This window comes from Macaca nemestrina, chromosome 15, assembly GCF_043159975.1.
Source record: "Macaca nemestrina isolate mMacNem1 chromosome 15, mMacNem.hap1, whole genome shotgun sequence".
Classification (NCBI taxonomy): Eukaryota; Metazoa; Chordata; class Mammalia; order Primates; family Cercopithecidae; genus Macaca; species Macaca nemestrina.
In genome coordinates, this window is record NC_092139.1 from 111,335,882 (window position 1) to 111,349,858 (window position 13,977).

At 45.7% G+C, this 13,977-nt stretch overlaps 1 protein-coding gene across 11 annotated transcripts in view; it reads right to left on the reverse strand.

Annotated features, from left to right (window-relative positions):
* LOC105464318 (EF-hand calcium binding domain 6) overlaps positions 1–13,977 on the reverse strand; it is a 308,413-nt gene that overhangs the window by 74,360 nt on the left and 220,076 nt on the right. For all 11 annotated transcript variants that reach the window (XM_011712104.2, XM_011712099.2, XM_011712096.2 and 8 more), the window contains one exon: positions 2,182–2,376. In XM_011712104.2, the coding sequence (XP_011710406.2) occupies positions 2,182–2,376 (195 nt within the window). The remainder of the gene's footprint in view (positions 1–2,181; positions 2,377–13,977) is intronic.

The following is a 13,977-nucleotide window of genomic DNA, read 5'->3' on the forward strand; positions in this document are numbered from 1 at the left end:
GCACACATACTCAATGGAACATCATTTAGCCATAAAAAAGCAGAAAATTGTCATTCACAGCAACATGGACGGAACCAGACATCATTATGTGAAGTGAAATAAGCCAGGCACAGAAAGACAAATATCACACGTTCTCACTCATATGTGGGAGTTTAAAAAGTTGATCTCAGCCAGGCGCAGTGGCTCACACCTGTCATACCAGCCCTTTGGGAGGCTGAGGTGGGTGGGTGAGCTCAGGAGTTTGAGACCAGCCTGGGCAACATGGTGAAGCCCCATCTTTACTAAAAATACAAAAATGCACTAGGTGTGGTGGTGTGCACTGGTAGTCCCAGCTACTCAGGAGGCTGAGGTGGGAGGATCACAAAGTGAGCCTGGAAAGTTGAGGCTGCAGTGAGCCTCACCCATTGCACTCCAGCCTGGGTGATGAAAGTGAGACACTGTCTTAAAAAAACAAAAACAAAAACAAAAAAATGGTTGATCTCATGCAGGTAGAGAGTAAATTACCAGAGGCTAATTTACCAGAGGTTATCAGAGGCTGGGAAGGGAAGGGTCGGGAGGGGAAAGATAAGAGAAGCTGGGTAAGGGGTACAAAAATACAATTTAATAGAAAAAATAAATTCTAGTATTTGATAGTACAGTAGGGAAATTTATAGTTAACAATAATTTTATTGTTATATACAATTATATACAATTATATAACAATAAAATGTTATATTGAAATACATAAAAATTTTATTGTATACTTCAAAGTAGCTAGATTTAAAAATATCTAAAAGAGTATAATTGGATTGTTTGTAGCACAAATGATAAATGCTTCAGGTGATGGGTTCCCCATTTACCCTGAAGTGATTATTACACATTGCATGCCTGTGTCAGGGTATCTCATGTAACCATAAATATATGATCCTATTATGTACCCACAAAATTTTAAAAAAATATAGCTAGAAGAGAAGATTTGTAGAATTTGTAGAAAGATAAAGGTTTGAGATGGATATCCCAATTACCCTGATTTGATCATTACACATTGTATACAAGTATCAAAATATCACACATACACTCTAAATATGCACAACTATTAAATATCAGTTTTAAAAAATGGAAAAGAATCATGTACGCTCCCACCATCCAAATCCAGTGGGGTACTTTCTGCACAGCATCTTCTGGTCCTGTGCACCTGCTCCTACATTTGATATTGTTCCATTCACGGTACACATACTGCCCAACACCTAACTGCCTATTAGCCCTTTACACAAATGTTTCCGTGTTCTTCCACAGTGGCCGCAGCAGGCATGGGCAATTTCATGCTCTTTCAGGCTGCTCTTTGCTAAGCCAGTGCACTAATTTGGGATTGGAAGGTATTCCCTTTGTTGTCGTTTTGCTGTTAAAGACACACTGCACTTTGGGAGGCCGAGGCAGATGGATCACTTGAGGTCAGGAGTTCAAGACCAGCCTGGCCAACATGGCGAAACCTCACCTCTACTAAAAATACAAAAATTAGCTGGTCGTGGTGGCATGTGCCTGTATTCCCAGTTACTCAGGAGCCTGAGTCAGGAGAATCGTTTGAACCCTGGAGGTGGAGGTTGCAGTGAGCTGAGACAGTGCCATTGCACTCTAGCCTGGGAGACAGAGCAAGATTCTATCTCAAAAAAAAAAAAAAAAAAAAAAAAAAAAAAAGACACACTGCAGGTCACCCTTTCCAGTTGCTAAGCTGTTGGCTTATTCTGAATTATTTCTTGGGGATAAAGTCCTGAAAGTAGAAGTGTGAGTTAAAGGATATGTCTGGCTCTTTCCTTTATTCATTCAACAGATATTACTGGGTGCCTGTTCGGTGCCAGACACCAGGTAAAGTGACAGACATTCCCATGGAGCCTGCATTCTAGTTGGGCCAAGGGAGTGGCCAGGCAATACGCCATCCACAACTTAAAAGGAACATTTTCAAGGGTGACCCATAAATATGATGGATGATATAAGATTGTGACTGGTAAGATGCAATGGGCTATAGCTTTTCAACTACTCTTTGACTTCGCACCAATTTCTAGAATCGACAGCAGTGAACAAGCATGATCATTGCCCTGTAACTTTGCCAGCATGGGAAGATACCATTTTAAAATAACTTGTGCTGTGAGGCCAGATGTAAAAGGGGACTTCCAGATGATGGCCCTGTGGTCCTTCCTCACTCACCTGGCTGCCACGGCCTTCTCTGTGCTCTGCTGCAGCTCCTTCATCTCTTCCTGTAGCTGCTGTGGCTTCGTAAAATGCCCCATGAAGTTGAAATAATCCTCTGCGCAGGGCCGATGGACAGCAGGTGAATAGTTAACACCCAACTTCTGTAAAAATTCCTGGTAAGTAATGTGCCCTTTTCCCTCGGTGTCGTAGCTTAAAAAAGCAAAAACAGAAACAGAAAGCACTTCTCAGTAGCCACTAAGGTGCTGGTGCTCAGGGTTTGGAAAATGCCTGCACCATCCATGAGGAGATCATCTTCCATCCCTCACCACTCAGAGCCCGCCCTGTGGACCAGCGCACCAGCCCTGCCTGGCAGAGCTGGAAATGCAGTTCAGGCTGCACTCCTGATCCGCTTGGCATCCGCATGTTAACAAGGACCCCAGGTGACTCACAGGCACATCAGCATTCAGGACAGTCACACCACACATGCACACATGGCCTGCCCGGACAGCGAGCAACCAAAGCCACTCACCTGTCATTCTATTACAAACACAGTTGTGACTACAGAAAATTAAAGTCAACCCCTCCATATGTTTAGCAGGTGTTTTTGTTGTTTTATGTTTTGTTTTGTTTTTGAGACAGAGTCTCATTCTGTGGCCTGGGCTGGAGTATGGTGGTGCGAGCTGGGCTCACTACAACCTCTGTCTCTGAGGCTCAAGTGATTCTCCTGCCTCGGCCTCCCGAGTAGCTGGGATTACAGCGCCGGCCACCATGCCTGTCTAATTTTTCTATTTTCAGTAGAGACGGGGTTTCACCATGTTGGCCAAGCTGATCTCAAACTCCTGACCTTAGGTGATCCGCCCGCCTCGGCCTCCCAAAGTGCTGGGATTACAGGCGCGAGCTGCTGCACCTCGCCCGTTCCCAGTTTTTTAAATTGAATACTTACCTGTGAGAGGAACTATGCTAAGGTTTAGAAGAAAATTCTTCAAAAAGCATATTCAATCTTAAAACTCGAATGAGTGAATGTCACTTGATTCAAAGATGGTAAAATTCCCCATTTTGTCTTTGAAGAAATGCCAATTACGTACAGCCAATGAGAGAGGCCAGTGAGGAAAACAAGATAAGAATTATGCTATGCACCTTTTATGTCATTTTCTATTATTGAGATTTTTCTGAATTAGAACTCATTAAAAAAGGCATAATGGAGGGTTTTTATCTCCCAACGTTGTTCAAATAGAATAGAATTACTTCAATAAAAATTTTAAGGCAAATTGCCAATTTTCTTTAAAGAAAGAAAGCATTTATTTTTACAGAAAGATCTTGGTCCTCATCTAATCGATAAAAATGGCATTCGCAGATGTGATTTTCCCCAGATGAACTCAGAGTTACAAGGAATGAGACTATATTTAAACAATGTTGCCAGCATAATTCTCCCATCAGGATGTTGCTTGGGCATTTGTCTGATGGAGTAGAAGTACAATCGGTTTTCCTTTGAGAGGCAGAGCTCCCTTTTGCTCTGCTCGTTAACTGATGAGATCCTGGAGGATCTATGGAACCCACAGTTGCCTGTGACACAGTAAGCCCTGTGCGACTGCTTGAGCTGAGTTAACAATAAAGAAAATGTCCTTATTGACCACATTCTTGTCCTCAAGGGGAAGGGGTGGTGGGTAGGAGAGAAAGCAGATAGATGTTTGGGTAAATGTTGCTTCATGCACTTGTGTTAAAACTTGCAGAGGCTCTCAGGAGTTGGAAGACCACCACCCTTCCCAAAGGCCATGTGGGCCTGTCCCCACAGGTGCCCGTGAGGGCTCTCTCCAGGCTCCCTTGCCTTCTGTGCCCTGCAGATCCCTGCTCCTCTGCCATGTGTCTGCCATGCACCTGCTGCCTCAACACAGCGTTCGCCCCATTCTCCACACAGACTCCGCCTGACAAGGTAAGGAAAGCCCCCTTGGATGACTTCCTCCACTACTTCGCAGGCAGCGTGCAGAGAGTGGGCTCTAGGTAAACACCAGCTCACCGGCTCTTCACCTGGCAAGGCCCTTTCCTGCTCCCGGGATCAGTTCCTCAGCTGGGAGCCGTCACGGGCAGTCCTAGACCTGAGGTCTCAGGACAGTGCCCCGCCCAGCTCCTGCTGAGACCCGCAGCTCCTTATCCCCTGCAGACCTTTTCAGGTGTCTGTTATGAGGATGACCTTAGTTTTGCAACCCAGAAAAGTACGCTTCCACCTTTATTCAGTGAATTTTGTTTTTAAAACCCAACAAGACAACACACCCTCAGAAAGAGGCCTGTGGGCTCTGCAGTTTCCGAGGTTTCTCCTGTGGCTGTGGAAGAGCTGTGGTCTCAGCAGCTCCATCAGGGGCAAGCACCTCCAGGAGGGGCCTCCCTGTTGCTGGCGATGCTAAGATGGCTGCAGGGAGGAAGCTGAATTTCACATGGACATACCTAGGAGGCAGAAGGGCCGCCGTTTCTTGAGCTTCTAGGGTGATCCCAGGGCCATGCCTCTCTCCTTGAACTACATCAGGACTCTAACTTGCCTTGTGGCACCAGGGCAATGTAATAATACAAATCTGGTCAAGATGCCCTCTGAATAAAGCTCCCAGGGATTCCTCATTCTGACAGGAGGGTTCCTAACAGAACGGTCCACAGCCTACCCACCTGACAAGCAGCCCCCAGAGAGCAGTGCACCTCTTTTGGAAACCTCTTTCTCCTCCTAAGTCAAAAGAACCATGACCGTGCCTTCCTCTGAGCTCCTCAAGGCGCGGTGAGGACTGGACGGGTTGGTGCACTTGCGGATACATGGGGAGTGCATGTTGGCATTTGCAACTGCTCTGTGCCACTCAAAATTTCTCCCACATCCTGCCTCCATCCAGTTCCTAGGTCTATGTCGTATCTGCCTACTAGATGGCAGGTTTCTTGAGGAGAAACTACGGTTTATTCATTTTTTACAAATTCACAGCATCCAGCAACACACTTTGCATGAGCTACGTTATCCATTCATGGCTGCTGGGCTAAGAAAAGTGAAGGGAGTGCATTTCTAAGGAAGGACTGCCCTCCTGGTGTGCTGTGCTCAAGGGCTTACCAACAACAAACTTTCCATCATGACACTGGAACTGAATGAAAAGGCATTCTTAATTACTTCATTAATAAAGATCAGAAACATTCTATTCTCAGCCAAATGAACAGAAGACTAGATTGCACAACTGCAACTAAAATATTGTTGTGAATGTGATTAATAAGCAAGCTAATTCAGCTTACATAACCTCACCGTTCATTGTATAATCCTTTGTGTAACATTTTAAAAAACCAACTTGCCTATAAAGGTTGAATTTTCAAATGGTTCAGCAACAGATGTGCCAGGAAAAAATGTGCACATAAACAGAGGACCCACAAAAACTCACATTTGTGGATGGTGATGGCCACTCATTTGTGATACAATCACATTACTCTGCCCATTTATTGTACACACAGCAATTCAATTGTACACATAATTTGAATATGTTCACATTGATTGGTCTGCTTTGCTGAGAATGTCTTAGTCCTTTATGCTCAGTTTAGGCACTTAATTCTCACATACATTTCAGAAGTATCTTCACATGCCACTGTCCCTAGAGTTATAGGGCAGAATGAGGAGGTGTGGTGGAAGCCCTGTTGATGGCCTAGGCCAGGCAGCAGAGGCAGACACAGCACCTCATGCAGATGGGGACACAAGGAATTCTCTCAGGTGCCATCTTGGAGGGAGGTCTGATGACTCAAATAACTGCTCTTTAGAAATGAAAGTGCCTGATATGGTTTGGATTTGTGTCCCCACCCAAATCTCATGTCAAATTGTAATCCCCAGTGTTGGAGATGGGGCCTAGTGGGAGGTGACTGGATCCCTCATGAGTGGTTTAGCACCATCCTCATTGTGCTGTTCTCATGATAGTGAGTTCTCATGAGATCTGAATGTTTGAAAGTGTGTGGCACCCCCCCCCCCCCACCTTCATCCTGCTCTGGCTACATGAAGCGCTGGCTCCCTTTTTTTCATTCCACCATGATTGTAAGTTTCCTGAGGCCGCCCCAGAAGCGGAGCAGACGCCAGCATCATGCTTCCTGTACAACCTGTGGAACAGTGAGCCGATTAAACCTCTTTTCTTTATACATTACCCAGTCTCAGGTATTTCTTTACAGCAGCATGAGAATAGACTAATACAGTGTCCAATTGCTGGAGCTGAACATGCTTAAAGGGGCATATTCAGTAAGTTCTGGTGGAATCGCAGAAGATCAGACACTATCTGCCCCAGTACCCATCAAGAGCCAAAATCCACCCATTACACTCCCCAGTAAGAAGGAGGCTAGCCTTCTTTACTTTGTCTAGATGTCTTCTTTACTTCTAGAGCTTTGTCTAGCCTTAGACAAAGACATGCCAGACATGAGAACCACACTTCCTTCAAGGACTGCCTGCCGGGGTCCCAGATGGCTTTAATCACTGAAAGGGTCTTCATGTTGAGCTTAGAGTCCACCTGGCTAGCACATTTCCAAGGCAAACTTCTTTGTATTCAGTGCTTCTAAAAGTCAACCTCTGACATCACATCCCACTGAATCTTCCCATTTCTGAGCTAATAATCTTGATCATTCAACCTTTTAAAACGCTTTCCCATCTTGAGGTTCCCTGTTCAGAGGTTCTACCAGCCAGGCACCGAGTAGGTTCTCTCTGGGCATTGCTTTGCTTGAGCTAATAGAAATGGCCTCACTTCTTGCGAACTGAAAACCATAGGTTTTTTTTTTTTTTTTTTTTTTTTGTCCACATGAGTTGCTGTACACAGCACAGCTGCTTTTTCATAGTCTCTTCTGTTTATATTTGAATACTGATATATAACTCACCTGCCATGTCAAGAAATGTGCATAAATTGGGCATTAATTATCTCCCAAACTTTCTGGCAGGTCTGCTTGGCTAGCTAGTTTCACACAACCAAACATCTCCACGGATATTTCTGAGCCTGCTGCTTTCCTACTCGGGTCTTCCCTTTGGTGCATTTTTAGAGTACACCCTCTCCCTCTTCAGAGTTTTCTAGCAAAGTTTGTTTTAGATTCAAATAGTTGAATATTACCTGATTAAAGGAGGCTACAGAAGATGCTCGGAATGCCAAGCCCTCCCCAAGGAGGTGCCTCCCATGCCCAGGGTCAACACTGAGTGACACCCTGTGCCTGGCCTTCCAACCGAAACCACCTTTACAAAAAGTATGACACTGAGAGAAATCTGACGTCGCCGACTCTATCCTGCTTCTAACCACACGAACTGTCATTGCTCATTCCTGGGCATAGGCCAAGCTAACTATGGGAAGAATTTAATCTGTAATTTAACTTTAAAGCAAAGATGATAACGATCCTTTTGCAAAACTAACCACTTCCTTGCTCAGACACTGAAACCACCTTTGTAAAACTCCACAAGGGGCCGGGCACAGTGGCTCATGCCTGTAATCCCAGCACTTTAGGAGGTTAAGGCGGGCAGACCATAAGGTCAAGAGATTGAGACCATCCTGGCCAACATGGTGAAACCCTGTCTGTACTAAAAACACAAAAATTAGTTGGGTGTGGTGGTGCATGCCTGTAATCCCAGCTACTCAAGAGGCTGAGGCTTGAACCCGGGAGGCGGAGGTTGCAGTGAGCCAAGATCATGCTATTATGGGCCAGTTACCTGGGCGTGAGATGGGTCATGGGGTTACCATACCCCAATCTATATGCTCAACTGCATCGCAAGGAGCAGGGCTTGGAGTTCCACTACTAATTGTCAAAAAGACTAGAAGGACTCAAATGCATCCAACCCTGCGATTCCAGGTCCATAAGTCATTCTATCAGCAGTTTGATCAGCCAGTGCCCAAGCTTCCTCCATCAATCACATCAATCAAAAACTTACTTGCTCAACCAGCTGAAAACATAGCTGGCAGCTTAGGAATTTTCTCATGCTATGTATGTGGAGGAACTAATATGGGGGACCAGTGGCCATGGGAAGCAAAGGAATTAATGCCACAAGATAACTTCACTTCGCCTACCCCTGCCAGTGAACCAACAGCCTCAGCAAGTGTTCAGTTGTTAAAAACCTTCATAATTGGAAAGTACTGTATCACTCAATGGGGAAAGGCTTTCACAGCGGCAGTAGGAGAAACAGCCTGTCTAGGGCAACAGTATTATGATAAGACTAAAAGCAAAACTCTATGGAGAAACATCCAGAATGACTCCTACTTACGAGATCCAAACCCCTTCTCTCGATTCTCTACTCTAAGCCACACTTGGCATCAGCTAGAGGCTCCAAATGCTTGGAAGGCTCCCCCTGGCCTATATTGGATCTGTGAAGCACGGACATATCGGCAACTGCCAGCTAAACGGACAGGGGCATGTGTGTTAGGAACAATCAAGCCATCCATCTTTCTGATTCCTCTAAAGCAAGGGGAACTCTTAGGATATCCAGTTTATGATGAAAATAAAAGAACTAGAAGCATAATCACAAAAATAGACACAAATATCAAAAAGGATGTGGATATAGGGAACTGGAAAGATAATGAATGGTCTCCTGAAAGAATCATTAAATATTACGGGCCAGCTACCTGGGCACAAGATGGGTCATGGGGTTACCACACCCCAATCTATATGCTCAACCGCATCATAAGGTTGCAGGCAGTCCTTGAAATTATAACCAATGAAACGTCAAGGGCACTAGATTTATTGGCAATACAAGCAACACAAATGAGAAATGCTATATATCAAAATAGATTGGCTTTAGATTACCTCTTAGCCTCAGAGGGAGGAGTATGTGGGAAATTTAACTTAACCAACTGTTGCCTAGAAATTGATGATAATGGCCGAGCTGTCATGGAAATCACAGCTAGAATGTGCAAGTTGGCCCATGTTCCAGTTCAGACTTGGTCCGGGTGGTCCCCGGATTCCTTGTTTGAAGGATGGCTCTCAACCTTTGAAGGATTCAAAACCTTCATTGGTGAGTTCTTGCTTATTCTTGGCATCTGCCTCATCCTCCCTTGCCTTTTACCCCAGTTTATTAGGAGTATTCAGTCAACTATAGAGGCAATAGTAGCCTGACACACTACCGTGTGGTTGGGGCATTAACCAAATTTCAGCCACTGCCAGTAGAAGCAGCTCAGCTCCGCAAAGAGGTGGCAAATAGTGGTGCTTTCTATTAACACCTTTATTACAAGAAGCACCAAAGGGGAGAATGGAACAGGAATTAAAAGAAATTAAAGAATGTGTAACCAGAAATTCAGTTGTATGTAAGAAAACCCAATTCTCCCTGAGAAAGAGAAAGAGCTGGAGTCCTTTAAAAATTAACTGCCATAATAATAATAAATAAATAAATAAATAAATTAACTGCCTGCTTTTCTGTGGCTAGTGAGCCTTATCTCACCTCCTTTCCCAGGCATTATGAAGACCCTGTTTCTCTAGCTGTGCAGCTGCAAGGCACTAGGCAGATAAACTCAAGTCGTAAAACATGTTTTTCATTGAAAAGTAAGAAATGATGTGATGCATGTCTCAATTGAGTAACTGTCTTTGTTTCTTGCTTCTGAATTATGCAAGAAACAATTGGTCTCTCTGATTCCTTAAAAACCCTGCTACAGTGCCACTGCACTCCAGCCTGGCAACAGAGTGAGACGTTGTCTCAAAACAAACAAAAAACTCCACAAGGTTAGAATTATGGTTCAGTAGTCATGTGGCTGGAGGTCACAAGATTTGTAACCTCCTCAATGGCTCCTATAGATAACATCACTATTGTGAAATCTAAGACTGCTGTTTGAAGCACCTTCAGAGCGTGCATTTTAATGGGCTAGTTGGTGCCACCTGGACTGGTAGCCCATACCAAGAAACCAGATCATCTGGACTTGTGACTCCCACCCAGGAACTGACTCAGTGCAAGAAGACAAGCTTTGACTCCCTGTGATTTCACCCCCGGCCCAACAAATCAGCACTCCCCACTCCCTAGCCCCTTGCCCATCAAACTAGTCTCGAAAACCCCTCGCCTCTGAATTCTTGGGGAAGTGGATTTGAGAAATACCTCCTATCCTTCCACTTGGCTGGCCCTGTAGGTTATTAAACTCTTTCTTCTCTGCAGCACTTCTGTTTCAGGGAATTGGCTTTATCTATGCAGCAGGTAAGAAGAACCTGTTGGGCAGTTACACCCTGACCAGGACAGGCTGTCAGATTCCAGTTCTGACATAAGCAGCATCCTGTCCTCTGCACAGCTCTTTCCTCTCTGTCCCAGGACTTCCCACCCTCCTCAGGCTCTGGGCCTCTGCTCACGGATACCTGTCCCCCACCTCTGGCTACCTCTCTCAGCTAATGACTATGTATTAAGACTCAACTCAGGTGTTGTGTTTGGGAGTTCTTCCTTGAGCTCCTGTGGTGGCTGCCTCCACTGCTCCCTCCTGGCATGTGGCTGTTGTCACTGAGCAACCTGTGGGCAGGGGCTGTCTTTCATCTCTGGAACCTTTGAATCTAGCACAAGGCCTGGCACAAAGAAAGATCCAAAAAAATGACTGCTAAATGGTTGGTCAGATGAGTGAGTGGCTGCATGCACTTCCCTCTTGCAGCATCCTTAGCAGTCTCTCCAAAGTCAAACCAAAATTATTCCTCCTGAAATCTCGTGCGTAGAGCTCCTAACCTGGCTTCAGTGAGCAGGGTTCCTTTCACAACGGCCTCCTCCAGGCTTGCAATGCTTTATCCCTTTAACCCTCCACAGGCCGGCCTGTGACATCTGCATCCCCCTTGGCATCCCTGTGCCTCCCCGGCCTCTGTGCAGTTTGCTGGGGCCCCTGGGGGGTGGGCTCTGAGCAGAAGTGTGGCACTCGTCCCTGAAAGTCTGCGTGCAATCCTGCAGTTCTGCAGTCCCACCCGGGTGGGTGGAGTCCTCCACTAAGAGGATAACACCACAAGCTGAAAGCCAGCCAGGTCCCTGAGTCACTGCTTGGAAGCAGGAGCCACTAGACACACAGCAGGCTTTGGGTGAATGAGAACAAAACACAGACGTGCTAAGCCACAGAGATCTGGGGGTCAATTGATTAATTTACTTCAGTAGCATAAACCAGGCCCTCTGGACTGATCTGAAATTCTAAAATAGTGCACTTCATAGGTGCTTGAATAAATGTTGACTGAATAATGGATGTTGAACACTTTTTTCCTTGTCTATAGTCTGTCATATTTTTTACTTCTGTGTTTTCAGAAAAGCAGGACGGTATTTTCCTATTTGCTTCTGCCTGCCCAGTTTCCGGGGGCTGTCCTCTCCTGACAGTCAACTTGGAGCTGCTCAGACTGCCAGAGCTGATGGGGTGTGTCCTGCAGGCCCCTGCTGCTCCCCAAGTTCGCCGTAGCCTCTGGTCACCAGGAACATCGTGGTGAGGGTGCTTCACTAACACCGTGGGACAGCCCCACGGGGAGGAGGCCCGTTTCTGCTGCTGTTTCGGGGCCCAGGCTCCTTCCTGTTGTTAGGGCAACTGAAGGAGGCTCCTTGGTGCCTGGACAACCCATGGCGGCCACTGAGCCCCGTCCTGGCTCGCGGTGCCCCCTGCTGCTGTGGTGGAGAGGTGAATCGTCACTATCAGCAAACACTGGGGGAGGAAGAGAACACGCCAGGAGGGTGGGAACCTGAGCATGATGAACTGATGTCACACCAACAAGTAGAAAAAGCAAGAAAAAAACCACAATATCAAGTTCCCACGGATCATCACTTCTGCTAAGTGCATTAGGGCTCATCTGTTGTTGTTTTACGGATTTTCTAAGTCTTCTAAAATGCGTGTGCATTAATATGATGACCAGAAGATCTTTTCAAAGCTATATTGTCATTTTGCCACTAACACTCATGCTCACATACACCCAGTGCTCTGCACGTACTAGGCTGTTTAGTTGCGTGACCATCCCGTTCATCCCTGGGGCCTTTTGGAGGGTAGAGGGTGAGAGGAAGGAGAGGATCAGAAAAATAACTATTGGGTACTAGGCTTAACACTTGGGTGATGAAATAATCTGTACAATAAACCCCCACAACATGGGCTTACCAATATAACAAACCTGCACATATACCCTCAACTTAAAAGTTAAAAAAATAATAATAAAAATCTCAGGCCTGGTGCCATGGCTCACGCCTGTGATCCCAGCACTTTGGGAAGCTGAGGCAGGCAGATTGCTTGAGGTCAGGAGTTCGAGACTAGCCTGGTCAACATGGTGAAACCCATCTCTACTAAAAATACAAAAAAATTAGCCAGGTGTGGTGGTGTGCACCTGCAATCCCAGCTACTTGGGAGGCTGAGGCAGGAGAATCGCTTGAACCTGGGAGGCAGAGGTTGCAATGAGCTGAGGTTGCGCCAGTGCACTCCAGCCAGGAAAACAGAGAGGGACTCCATCTCAAGAGGTCAGGAGTTCAAGACCAGCCTGGCCAACATGGTGAAATCCCGTCCTTATTAAAAATACAAAAAAATTAGCTGGGGATGGTGGTGGGTGCCTGTAATCCCAGCTACTCAGGAGGCCCAGGCAGGAGTATCTCTTGAACCTTGGAGGTGGAGGTTGCAATGAGCCGAGATCGCACCACTGCCCTCCAGCTGGATGACAGAGTAAGACTCTGTCAAAAAAAAAAAAAAAAAAAAAATCTCAGTTTTGCAAGACGAAAAGAGTAAAGAGTTCTGGAGCTGGATAGTGGTGACGGCTGCACAACGTGATAAATGTATTGAATACCGCTGAGCTGTGTGCTTAAAATTGGTGACGATGGTAAACTGTGCTATGTGTATTTTGACACAGTAAAAAAGTGGAGAACAAAAACAACAGCAGTGAAGAAAATCTTGCATCAATAAAAACTCGATTTGATTTTGAAAATGTAGATATTGCATGAAATACTTTCCAGGAAATAGTTCATCTAATGAAGTGAAACAAAAATGGCAGGTGCTATAATTCGCAAAGCGTCCTAGGAACTGCACGATTGACCTAAGGGAGAATGAAAAACACGGACACAGGAAGGGCCACCAGGTGAATGTGCGTGCTGACCCAAAGGCAATTCCAGAGGGAAAAAGGGATTCACTGAAGGGAGGGAATAGAGGAATTATCAGCCCAAGAACTGCACTTTTCTATGGCCTCCAAACGTATTCTCTCTCTAGCAAACCAGATTCACCATCACTCTTCCACTTCCTCATAAATTAATCTTGCATGTGAAATAACTCAGCTTAAAAGCTCAGTTTATTAGTCCTCGATTTCTGAGCCTTCAGAGGTCCTGGCAGGGACACAGCACTTAATTACCAAGACTTTCTCTCCTTAAGAGCATTTGAGTATCTTAGGCGATGAGCTCTGGATTATTCGTTTATCTTGGTCATTCTCAGCCCTGCAAAAGTGCAGAGTCAGTGTTTAAGAAGCGTTTGCTGGGCGAACAAATGAAGAGAGGGTGTGTGAAATTTACCGAGTGGTTACTGCACACCAGGCCCTGGGCTAGCACTTAATATGACTCCTTACCCAGGCCTCACAGCAGCCCTGGGTGACAGGGAACATTGGTGACAGGAAACATTAGTGCTGCTTTGCAGATGAGGAGGAGTGTACAGCACAGAGAAGCTAAGTAACTTGATGGAGGCCGCACAGCAGGAAGCAGGCAGGAGTCACGCCCACGCATCTGGCTGCAGTGCTGTTGCTCTTAACCACTTACCATCTGTGGCATGAGGTCAACTAAACAATACTGGACAAAATTCTGACTGCAAGCAGTTGTCAACACAGGGCGAAAATCTGTACATTTCATAATTATGTTCATAAGCGTATGAAGAAACTTTAGCCTCAAGCCAACAGTGAGTGTCCACCTCCAGTGGA